Source organism: Phoenix dactylifera, chromosome 1 (assembly GCF_051530095.1).
Source record: "Phoenix dactylifera cultivar Ajwa chromosome 1, Ajwa_hap1_PhDact_Kaust_v1.1, whole genome shotgun sequence".
NCBI lineage: Eukaryota > Viridiplantae > Streptophyta > Magnoliopsida > Arecales > Arecaceae > Phoenix > Phoenix dactylifera.
The window spans coordinates 46,525,234-46,537,989 of NC_143190.1; the positions used below are offsets into that span (position 1 = coordinate 46,525,234).

Genomic DNA, 12,756 nt, shown 5'->3' on the forward strand with positions numbered 1-12,756 from the left:
ACCCGTGAGCTATCTAGGGTACTGTTTACACTTTGTCCTCTTTCGAAAACCCTATTTCCCACTCTCCAATCTCCTCCAATCATCTCCAAACAGTAGATTACTTCACAATCTTGGAGAAATGGGACCCAAAAGAGCCGTAGCCAAGCGATCCGGGAGAGTCTCACGGATCCAACGTGCGGAAAGAGAAGCTACGGAGCCATCTACAGTGTCTCCACAAGGTAAGACACGTGTAGAGCCACCTCCTCCTCCCTCCCCTTCAGTACAACTTGCAAAGTTTGCGGGGAGACCGGTTACAACGGGGAGAAGGATCCATTCCGAGTTCTTGGATCAAGAAGGGTTCCGTTTGGGGGAATGGATCCGAAGGCAAGGATGGGAGTATCTCTGCTCCCTAGATATGGTGATATACCCAGAACTAGTCCGGGAGTTCTATGCCTTCCTCAAAACTGGGATGGGAGGGCTCATATCGGAAGTTCGAGGAGTTAGGGTTCGAGTTTCCGAAGAGAGTTTGAGTGAGTTGCTTCATCTCCCCTGCGAAGGAGCAACTCCAGAAAAGCCAGAAAACAAGTTAAGAGCCCTGCAGTTAATTCTTGAGAATGAAGACTTCGACTTCTCGGAGCAGGTTATAGCGAGCTCTCTTTCTGCAGAGATGAGGTTGTTGACAACATCATTGATAGGATTCTATTTCCGAAGAGCGGGAGATTTGATCTCATTTCAGAGCGAGATCTAGTTGTGATGGAGCATATTATTCAGGGTATTCCCCTGAATCTCCCGGCCATGATACTGAGGCAGATGAGGAAGGTGATCTGCAACTCCAGAGTATCCCTGCCTTATGGTATGATACTCACCTTGATCTTTCGACAGCACGACATATCTGTCGAGGGGGAGATCTCCAGGCATCTGCTTTTTACTGATACATACACTGCACGATCACTTATTCGCATGGGCTATGAGAAAGTGAATGGGCAGTGGGTTCGTGCTGGAGCAGGGATTCAGGGTGATGCACCAGATATTGGAGATCCTATCCCTGAGGATGAGGAGCATATGGATCATCCTACTGCACCTTCAGAGGCTGGACCATCGTCATCTGTTCCTGCGGGAGATACAGATGAGTTCTGGAGTAGGATGACTGAGCTTATGTCAGCTCAGGCGAGGACTATCACTGATGGGCTGACGAGCAGACTAGATATCATGTCTGCTGAGATCAATGATCTGAGAGAGCAGATAAAAGCTCTACGGCGAGAGAGAGAGACTCATGGACCATCTGTGCCACAGGCAGCTGAGTCAGAGATTTCAACACAGAGTCATCCAGCTCACCGTGCTCCACGCCAGACTCAGTCTCATCAGGCTCGACCTCCCCTCGCCACTTATACTAGGAGGATGAGGACTAGATCACAGCCATTAGATACTCCCTAGGCTGATATTAGTATTTCTGTTTAGAGCCTAGGATATGTATCTAGTTCTCATATGTATTTTGTGTTGATCATGTATTTTAAACTTTGATTGAGGAACATTGTATTTGTTTTTGTTTTTGGCATTAATTGTACTAAAATGTTCCTATTTTGATCAATGAAGTTTAAATGTTTGTTAATTATTGTGTATATTCCCATGCACCTATTTGATGATAACAAAAAGGGGGAGAAGTAAGGAAAGACAAATAAGTTGTGTAAGAAAGAGAAATAAGTTGTCAAACAAGTTGAAAATTATAATAGGAAAGCATATACATTTAAAGGGGAGCAATTTGTAACAATGAAAATGATCAAATCTAAAATTTCTATTGAATTTCAGAATTTGGCACATAGAATTTCAGAATTTGGCACATACCTTTCACACCTCGATACATAATCTGAAACTCATGCTTTAACTCAAATTTTTGAAGTTTCATCTTTAATGAAATATAAATGAAAGGGGGAGCAATTCAAAAAGTCAAATTGGAAACATTTGGATGAAATAGGGGGAGACTTCACTCTCATATTTGAAAAGCTGAAATTCAGCAACTTGAGCCCTTTTAAAACTGATTTTAAGATAAGTATCAATAGGCTAATACTCTATATTTTGTAATCATCAAAAAGGGGGAGATTGAGGATGATAGTGTTATTTTGATGATTAACAAGCAATAATCAAGAGTATGTTACAAGTTAATTCGATACTTCATTTATAAGTCTGTTACTCTCAGTATATTCGTATAATAAGATAAAGATGCATTTCATTGTTTATATGGATGAATCTAACTTTGAGTTGCAGCAAAGTGTGGATTGAGTCGACCCCAAGGTTGATTGGGTCGACCCCGGCACATAAAGAAAGCATCTGGCACACTTCTGCAAAAATGGCACGGATGAACAGTAGTTGGGTCGACCCAAGGAAAGCATGAGTCGACCCAAACCTCAAGCCTCAAGAAAACAGTTCTCTGGAAACACTGAGAGGATCGACCCAAGAGGAAGTTGAGTCGACCCAAGCTTGAGTCGACCCAAACACTGAGAGGGTTGACCCAAAGGCAGTGACAGAATACATTGACAGAATAGGTTCTCTGGAAACCCTGAAAGGGTCGACCCAAGTGAAAGTTGAGTCGACCCAACTGAACCTTGAGTCGACCCAAAGAAATGTTGAGTCGAACCAAGTGAAGAAAGGCTGAATTACAAGTTTCTGTGGTTCTGAGAGGGTCGACCCAAGGAAAGGTTGAGTCGACCCAAGTGAAAGTTGGGTCGACCCAAGGAAAGGTTGAGTCGACCCAAGCACGGGCAGAAGCATAACGGCTCGTTCTGCAGAAGTACTTTTTATCCTTCCAACAGTGAGTAACGGCTAGTTTTTGAATTCTAACCATTGGGGCTTGTCCAATGGATGAAGGAAACTATTTAAAGTGGCACTATTTATCAGAGAAAATATTCTTTTGCAAAATATCAAAGAGTACACAAGAAAGACAAAGTGCCCTAATCTTCTTCATCCAAGTGCTTCATTCAAGAGTCAAAAGAAAGTGGTTGAGCAGATTCCAAGAGTCATTAAGAGCTCCATCCACCCTTGAAGAGTGAAGCATCCTTGACAAAGAAGAGAGAAGTCACATCAAGCGATAACTATTCTCTAAACTCTTCTTTGTAGATTATATTGTTATATTTGCTCATCTAGGAGCTTAAATCTTTTTTACTTTGTTTATTAAACTCATTGTAAAGGTTAGTTGGTAAGCCCGCAAAACCAACGGTATAGGTTGATTGGTGAACCCGTAAAACCAATTGTAAAGGTTCGTTGGTGAGCCCGGAAAACCAACATAGGTTCGTTGGTGAGCCCGTAAAACCAACATAGGTTTTTGGTGAACCCGGAAAATCAAAGTGTAAAGATTTTTGGATTGTGAGCCCGGAAAACAATCCAACTGTAATCCGCGGGATTATAGTGAATTCCCAAAGGGTCGCTTGGGGAGTGGACGTAGATGCTTAGGAGAGCACCGAACCACTATACTTCTTGTTGTTTGTATTATGATTTGTTTAATTCCACTAACTCATCAATTAACATAAGTAAGATAGTTAAAATTAAGAGAAACCAATTCACCCCCCCCCCCCTCTTGGCTTGTCACCTTGGGCAACAGATTTGTTTTGTCATTTTAAGTCACTAAAATCTATTTTAGTAAATCTCAAAGTTTTAAGTCACCAAAACTATCCCCTTCATTTTGATATTGGATCCAAAAATATCCTTAAGTTTAACTTTAAACATATATACAGATGATGGTAGTGATTATTATTGTTGCTATTGTTGTTGGTGTTGTTGTTATTATTATTGTTGTTGTTGTTACTGCTGCAGAGCATTATGCTTTTACTGTAAACCATCAATTTACCCACCAAATTTAGACTGCAATAGGCTAGAAGCATCACTAGATTTATTTTTTTTTTAAAACAAGAAGCATTATTTATATATTGTTTTGGATGCTTTAAAGGAAATATAGGACTAATTTTATATCTTTTGAAGAGTTAGGATGTTTTTAGAATTTCAAGAAACCAATAGATTCCCAACAAGTTATCCTCTAACATCAAGTATAAAAAAAAAAATAAATCATCATATTTTCATGCTTCGGGGTATTGATACTTTCTCACCGTTTGACAAGGATAGATCATTTTGGCACGTCTTTTCCTTTTACATGCCCTTAAATGCATGATAATACTCGATCTAAGCTCTCAAATGCTCCTCTATTCTTAAAGGTGCATTTTTCTTCTGATTCACTATGATTAATAAAAATTTAATCTCCTTGAATCCAGAAATATAATTATTCGTATTTCATAGTGGGTGCAAAGCTTGAAATCTCTTCATGCTATTTTTTCTCTCTCCTTCAACTCAAAGGCTATTTGGTTGATGAACAAATTAAGAAAATATTTTTGGTATAACAAAATATCTGTAAAGAATATTACATAGTATTATACAATAGAGTATAATTAAAAATAATATATATTAATACATAAATATATAATATAATATAATATTATTGTAATATAATATAATATTATTATAATATAGTAATATAATATTGTATACTATAGTATAATAATATAATATAGTTTGATATTATATAACATTTTAATGTATTATGATATAATGTAACATAATATTATATTTATAGTATAATACAATAATAAAAATATAAAATATTATATTTTTTATAATTATAATATTTTATTATGGATATTTTGGTCTAAAAAATTTATACATCAGAACAGCTCTTCGATGCATACTAAAAGTACATTTCTAAAAACTTTTATTTTAAAACTTCTTTTAACAAAAATTATTTTAACTTTTTTAAAAATTAAAATAATTTTTATATTTTTATTAAATAATTTTATTTTATTTAAAAATATTTTTGAAGAGTGAGAAAGTGTTTTCGGGCAGCATGAACTTTGCCGAGAATATATATCCTAGATTTCATGTTGGATTTCTTCTCTTCCCTTAACCCAGCTGCAGAGAACAAGTCCTTCCGCTCTCCTCTCTTTCCCTCTCCTCCACCATGGCGGCCGCAGCGGCTTCCTCCTCCTTATCCTTCGCCACCTTTCATCATCATCGGTCCACCTCTCCCACTCCCCGTCTGATTACATTAAAACCGCCGCCTCCCAAATTCCTCCTCCTCCGAAACGCTAGCCGCAGCCGCGGCCGCGGCCGCTGGATCTCCTGCACCACCGCCCCGCCGGACGCCGAGCCCCAGTCTTTCACGAACCGCCGCCTGGCGGACGAGAACATCAGCAAGGAGGCTTCCCGCCGCGAGCTCGCCGCCCCCGCCAACGGCTTTTCGGCCTGGTACGTCCCCTTCGGCGCCGCCGCCGCTGACGGCCCCTCCGGCGAGCGCTACTCCCTCGACGAGATCGTGTACCGTAGCCGCTCCGGCGGCCTCCTCGACGTCCGCCACGACGTGGCGGCCCTGAAGAAGTTTCCGGGCTCCTACTGGCGCGCCCTCTTCGACTCCCGCGTCGGCCGCACCACCTGGCCCTACGGCTCCGGCGTCTGGAGCAAGAAGGAGTGGGTCCTTCCTGAGATCGACGCAGACCACATCGTCTCCCTCTTCGAGGGCAACTCCAACCTCTTCTGGGCCGAGCGGCTCGGCCGCGAGCACCTCGGCGGCATGCCCGATCTCTGGGTCAAGCACTGCGGCATCTCCCACACCGGCTCCTTGAAGGACCTCGGCATGACCGTCCTCGTCAGCCAGGTCAACCGCCTCCGCCGCCACCCTCTCAACCGACCCATTGCCTGCGTCGGCTGCGCCTCCACCGGGGACACCTCCGCCGCCCTCTCCGCCTACTGCGCCTCCGCCGGCATCCCCGCCATCGTCTTCCTCCCCGCCGACCGCATCTCCGTCGCCCAGCTCGTCCAGCCCATCGCCAATGGCGCCACCGTCCTCTCGATCGACACCGACTTCGATGGCTGCATGCGCCTTATCCGCGACGTCACCGCCGAGCTCCCCATCTACCTGGCCAACTCGCTCAACTCCCTTCGCCTCGAGGGCCAGAAGACCGCCGCCATCGAGATTCTCCAGCAGTTCGACTGGGAGGTACCTGGTACCTGACTGGGTCATCGTCCCCGGGGGCAACCTCGGCAACATCTTCGCCTTCTGCAAGGGCTTCGAGATGTGCCGGGAGCTCGGCCTCGTCGACCGCGTGCCCCGTCTCGTGTGTGCCCAGGCCGCCAATGCCAACCCCCTCTATCTCCACTACAAGGCCGGATGGTCCGACTTCAAGCCTGTAGCTGCTGCCCCGACCTTTGCCTCTGCCATCCAGATAGGAGACCCCGTCTCCATTGACCGTGCTGTATTTGCGCTCCGTGCGACGAATGGGATTGTTGAGGAGGCCACCGAAGAGGAGCTGATGGATGCCATGTCGCTCGCCGACCGCACCGGCATGTTTGCATGCCCCCACACCGGCGTTGCCCTTGCCGTCCTCGCTAAGCTCAGGGATAGGAGAGTCATCAAGGCCAATGACCGGACGGTGGTTGTGAGCACTGCGCACGGCCTCAAGTTCACTCAGTCCAAGATCGACTACCACTCCAAAGAAATCGCCGAGATGGCCTGCATGCATGCGAACCCGCCTATCAGTGTGAAGCCCAATTTTGGGTCCGTGATGGATGTCTTGAAGAAGAAGCTCGATGGAAAGGGGAAAGTCTGATCATCATCGGGTTAGTTGCACCTTCAGTCCTCTTCATGTTTCCAATAGAAATAGAATCTTATACATTTGACTATGTGGGATCATCCCTTCTTTGTGGAACGCTTCTCTACAAGGATATGCTCCTCGGCGGAGTATAACGTAGTTACAACTATTACTCATCAATTTCTTTAGTAAAGAAAGAGAAATTACATAGAATTGTAGCATCCGCTGGATGTCATAATAGTAAACAGAGCATACCCTGCTTCTAGCTAAGCATGGAACTTCATTAGTTCGAGCGAGGACAAATCTCAGACATCAGGGAATTAGTAATATATAAATGAAGCCTATACAAAAAATAATGAAACCTCACCATCTTAATATCTAATAAATTGAACTGTGCTGTTGGGTTTAAAAACATTGTTCCATTGGCTCTAGTGGCTGTTTGCATTTTGACTATTAAGATGCTTTGTTGTGTTCGGGCTTTTAAATATTTCAGCAACATCTCTGTGCATGCTAGTTTAAATATTATTCTTCACGTGGCTACTTGTATAACTAATGGCACTTGATGGTGGCAACTTGTGTTTGGAGAAAGAAATCATGGAGCTTTGAGAGAGTCCAATTTGTTTGCTTCATACATCATCTTTTAGTAGGATGATTCAGGCATCTGAACATGCTTTGTAGGTTTAGACGCCCTTCTGTGGAGACAATTTTTGCTTTCAGAATTACCGATATTGATATCTGAGGTAGCCCTAAACAGGGATGATTGTTGAATGAGGATTTGTAAAACCAAGAGCAAATAGTTGGGACAAGGTTGATGGTTATGGTTGTACTATCCAACATCAATTTAGTAACTGCTGCTCATCATCCTATATGAATGTTGTCTAGGTCCCTTTCAGGGAAAGAGTGCTGGTATCTTGTTAGTAGAATGTTCGCAATCACAAGGACAATAATTTGTTCAACATAATCTTGGAAAATGATTTTAGTGGACATTATAATTGTTTGAAGGTGTATAAACTTACTATCATCTGAGTGCAATTGGCTATGCACAAAGAGAGAGAAAGGATAAAACATAGAGGAAACTAAGTCCGACTGCTTTAATGGTTTACATGTATTTTTTAGATCACTTGAGGGTCAAGATTCTTTCTTCTCACGATGGTGCAGACGGTTGTAGTCATGCATAAACCATGGTGATTTGGTTGGTGAACCAAGTTGCGGTGCCACAATTGTTGTTTTTCCTTTCCCATTTCTCACTTAGGAGATGGTGCACATTTGAAGTTGTAGCAAGCTGTTAGCTTTCTCCATTCCTATATGATAGCCTTTTCTTCCTTTCTTTGGCTTGAGTGTTCGCCCTGCATCACTTCAAATCTATAATCAGGTCTTTCTGTGATAAGAGAGCAGGATTCCTGAATAGGTTGGGATAAGGATGTAAATTGATTCTGACTTGAGAGAGGATGGGGCTTGGTAGTTCAGAGTTTCTATGTGCTATGTTTGGTTGAGAGAGGATGGGACTTGAGAGGGTCTTTTGATTCTCTCCTAATTGGTTGAATAGAAGGTGCCATAAATTTACCTCAGGGCAAGGTCTCTGGTTCAAGTTCAGGATATCTTGTTTTTTGGCAGGAAATTTGTTAGATTTTTCATTTCTCTTATATTTTTGTAACAAAGAAAAGGTCAAAGAAATGTTGCAAATACAGGTTGAGAATCAGCACGGCATCCATTTTTAACTAGTTTCCATGATCGTTTGGTGTGCACCGCGTTTTATCATCTCTCTTTCTAGTTTCCATCCGAAAATTTTCAAACTACTGTTATAGATGCTTTCTTGGTTTAGAAGAATATTTTCTTGAGGGGCTACTGAAGTCGATTTCTGCATTTCTAAGATGAGATATGTTGCATCTAGTGTTGAACATCAACTATTCTTGTATCCTGAGAAAACAAGTAGATGAATGTATAGGGGCATGGGGCAAAAATTACTAAACTACTAAGAAATAATATCGAATTCATTTTCGTATTCGAAGATTTTTAATATATAGTTATAAATTTAAGCATCCAACTAATATTCGTATTCGTATCTATATACATACCTATTAAAAAAATAAATATAGATATAAATACATAATAATTGATTTTATTTGCGACTCTATTTAATTTTATAATCATATTTTTTTAAAAAATAAATGACTATATTAATATATTATTAATTCAATTTGTTTTTGGTTTTAGATTTATAAAATTTAATTATTTGATCTACATTCATATTTATATTTATATTTTTAGTTTTTTATTTATATTATATTTATTTGGGATAAATATCTGCCTTCATGTTCATATTTGCCAAACAAAAGCTCGCGAGAATATGAATATACTGATGTCCCATATGTTTTCAGCCCTCGTATTATTATACTTGTTATTATTTTTGAAATTTAATTAAAAAAATAAATAGATTTAATTAGGGACTCGGGAACTCCAATTTCCCTCTCATTTCCTCCTCTACGACCCGCCCCCGATGCCGCCGCCGATCCTCCTCCTTCTCTCTTGGCGCCTCACCCCAGCCCAACTCTGCCGCCCTGAAAAAACGGTTGCCCTCTCCCTCCCCTTCCACTCCCCTGAAATCCGATGCCACCTCTCTCCCCGACCCATGACCACCCGTCTCGTTGCCAGCCGCTGCCTAGATCCCCCTTCTCTCCAGTTCGATGCCATGATCGGTGACCCCGCTCCCAATACGGGGCCCTTGAACCGCGCACCTCCTCTCCGACCGCCGCCTTCCCATTTCCGGCCAGTCGAACCCTCCGATCCCGCCGGCCAACTTCATTGGCAGAAGGAGAACCAAGCAATCGATTCGTCCCCAAATCGAACTCCGATGTCCTAACGGCCGCACTCTGTCTTTCTCACACGGGCGGCGGGCTTAGACCTGGGCCTGTTCGGTTCTGGGCTTTGAAACTGTGAGACGGCCCGTCCTCCGGCAATTTCTTATATTTTCGCAGTGTGCTCGATTCTGAGTCCACCTCTGAAGGCCTGTCTTAATTCGGCAAAGGAGAGAGAAAGACTTCTGCTATAAATATGGGCGAGCGGAAAAAAAAACCCAACGAAACAGAAGGAAAAAAAAACTAGAAAAGTTTCAAAAAAAAGAAAAGAAAAAAAAAAGCATAGAGCGAGTAGTGATGGAAGAAGAGGAAGGCATTGGAAATGTTGCGCCCGGCTACCACTTAAGGTTTTATCCTGAGGAGCTGGTGAAATTCTACCTTCGGCCCAGGCTATCAAAGAGTTGAACCTCTACGATTTTCACCCCAGGGATATCTTAGGTTCGTTCTGCGTCTTCTCTTCTTAAAGTTTCCTTATAAAAACATAATTAGAGTTACCACTATAGTTAATTATCCTTGGCTAGAATCTTAATAAACTAGTTTGGTCTAAATTTGTTTTTTTAATTCTATCTAAAGCGTGTAGAACAGAAAACCCCAATCAAAATCAACAAAAGAAGAAGGAATTTGATATGAATTATATGTTGGGTTTTATTTTTTTTGAAAAAAGCAGTAGGTTGGTTGTTCGTCCGTCCATCCATCCATCCCCGGCCTTGCACACTCTAGTTTAACTTGAATTCTCTCAGTATTATAAACTTCTAGATGGTCTTGTTATTCACTAGGGATGCAAATGGGTCGGATTGATAACTCGACCAGGTTAAATTCGATCCGACCCATTTTAAAAGGCCCGTGGGGCTGAGTTGGATTCTAAAATTAGACCCATTCCATTTCTGGGGCCGGATTTGGGTTTCTTAAATTCTGGTCCAACTAGGGCTACAAATGGGTTGGGTCCTGAGTGATCCTGAGCCGACCTGGTTTCTTGTTCGGGTCCTAATTTTGGACCCAAACCCTACCCAGTTGAAAATCGGATTGGGTCGGGTTGGGTCCATGCCTACAAGTTTTGATCCGATGGATCATTCGAGTCGGATTGGGTCCAGGTCTATGTATTTTTATATTCAAAGTTCTACTATATAATAGTAAATAACATCAAGCAATTATTGTCCTAATTATTTTTGGAAAAGAAAATAGAAATTTTACTAGATAAGCTATATTCACATGTTCAAACTCAACATTCTCTAAATTCAACAAGTCGGTCCCAAGCATCAATGCAACATTCTCTAAAAAAAATCTGACCCAAAAAAATGGGCTGGGTTGGGTCTGGGTCCGGGTCGAGATTGGGTGGACCCGATCCGACCCGAAAAATAGAACGAGTCCAAATTTAGGACCCGACTCGGCTCCGCGGGTCCTAAAATTCGGATAAGGTCGGGTCTTACACCCGTGGCCCGACCCATTTGCAGCCCTAGGTCCAATCCTAGGTCGGGTAATTTTGGATTCCAATTCTACGACCCCCACCCCCTCTCGATCCGATCCGATCCAAATTTGTAAAACTTTTTAAGCCCGTAGGAGGGATTCTTCTATGCGAGACATATGTTAGAAGATGGGTGTATCATCCTAAACGGGGACTCAACTTCGTTGATTAAGTGCTTACGGGAGGAGGGGCAGGGGGAGGCAGAGCACTCGCTTCTCGGGAATACACGACGGATGTTGCGGGAGTGTCGTGCTTTCCAGGTCAGACATGTATTTTGGGAGGCAAGCAAAGCTGCTGATTGGGTCGCCTCATTTGCTGCCTATCATTCTGAAGAATTCTTCTGGATCCTTCTTTTTTGCATAACCTTCTTACTAATGATGGAGCTGGTTGTGCTCAAGCTAGATCAGTGTGAGCAGCCCATGTACCAAAAAATAAAAAAAGAGACAAAAAACAAAGCAAAACAAGTCAGCCGGAGCCGGGTGCTTGAAGCCCGGCCCAAAGCCCCGTCTCAAAGGTCTGTGATCTATAAAATTAATCATCCTACAGTTGAAGATATATATAACTCACGTGATCCTCTAAACAAGTCCCATGCATCACAAATCCGTAGACAAGGAAACAAGTTTGGCTGGTTGTGAAGGGCGCTAATGCTGATGGTGCGTATTCACCTTGTATCTATGGTCCATTTTCCAACTAATATGGTCGGCTGTAACCTATGGAAGAAATTATACCTTACACCGTGTGCACTAACGTGGCCATGCATCATGCCAATCAGCGCATATCTCTTCTGTGGATTTCATTTAACATACGCTTGTCTCGGTGATGGGCCTACAGAAAAGAGATACCATGATGGCATGGTGCATGGCCATGTTGGTGCATACAGTGTCGGCTATAATTTCTCTGTCATATTATTTGCTCGCTGCCTGCACACGAGCACATGCATATTATAGCAGGAGCCATGATCAAAGAAGATATGATGGTAAAATATGAAAGCAAAAGGTGGACCCATCAACAATGCAAGCATGGTCGATTTTCTTCGGAAGAGAGAAAAATAAATAAATAAATAAATAAAACCAACTTTGGAAACGACCAAGTCTTGTTTTCGTCATTCTTATCATTTCTATTCAAGAGCCGAGTTTGAGATTTGAACCTCATTCCGACTCAAAATAAAGCTGCTAAGGACTGAAACTGAGCATTTCTCTTTCTGTCTAGCTTAGATAGCACAAAGATGCATCGGATTGCACCGCATTAGTTCAATCCTTTTCCGTTAGAGTCAGAACTTGAAAATGCTTTCTTTGTCTATACCTAGGTCTTATTAAAAAAAAGCCCCTCGTCTTTTTTTTTTTATAACGCCCGGCTTGGAAATTAAAAAAAAAAGAAGAAATCCTTTCTTCTTTTCTTTCATGTGAACGGCCTTATCTTGTAAAGAATGGTTTTTCGTGCTTATACACCACGTTGAGAAAGACCAACCAACAACACAAATAAAGACCGTACCATTTTGGTACCTCAAAAGGGAGGTGCTCCTTATGATGCTACGGACGGCTGTCCGAAGTGCAATGACGGGCTCAGATAGGATAGGATTGTGCGTGCCGGGCCCTTCGGGTGTCGATATTTGGCCGAGTTCCCCGTAGCGTAGGCCCACGGACTACATGGCTAGTTTCTGAATGGTCTGCCGATCTCTCGGTCTAGCGTCGGGAGTTGTTGCTCTCGTACCTATAGGTACAGACTACAGCGGCAGATTCAAGCGCATGAGTTCAGAGGGATCAGTTGAACGTCTATAGATCGTGATTTGAATATGAAGTGGATTCCAGGGACAGCTGCTTCTATAAACATAAGAAAC

The 12,756-nt window shown here is 42.5% G+C and overlaps 1 protein-coding gene across 1 annotated transcript; it reads left to right on the forward strand.

Moving 5' to 3' along the window:
* Positions 1–4,886: 4,886 nt before the first annotated feature.
* LOC103723482 (threonine synthase, chloroplastic-like) lies at positions 4,887–6,885 on the forward strand. The gene has a single exon (XM_088703803.2). It carries the CDS (start codon positions 5,844–5,846, stop codon positions 6,618–6,620), a length of 777 nt encoding a protein of 258 aa, XP_088559929.2. The 5' UTR covers positions 4,887–5,843; the 3' UTR covers positions 6,621–6,885.
* The last annotated feature ends 5,871 nt before the right edge of the window (positions 6,886–12,756 follow it).

What these genes read in the sequence shown, in the direction of transcription:
- LOC103723482 (XM_088703803.2), top strand. Translation starts at nt 5,844, where the DNA reads ATGGCGCCACCGTCCTCTCGATCGACACCGACTTCGATGGCTGCATGC.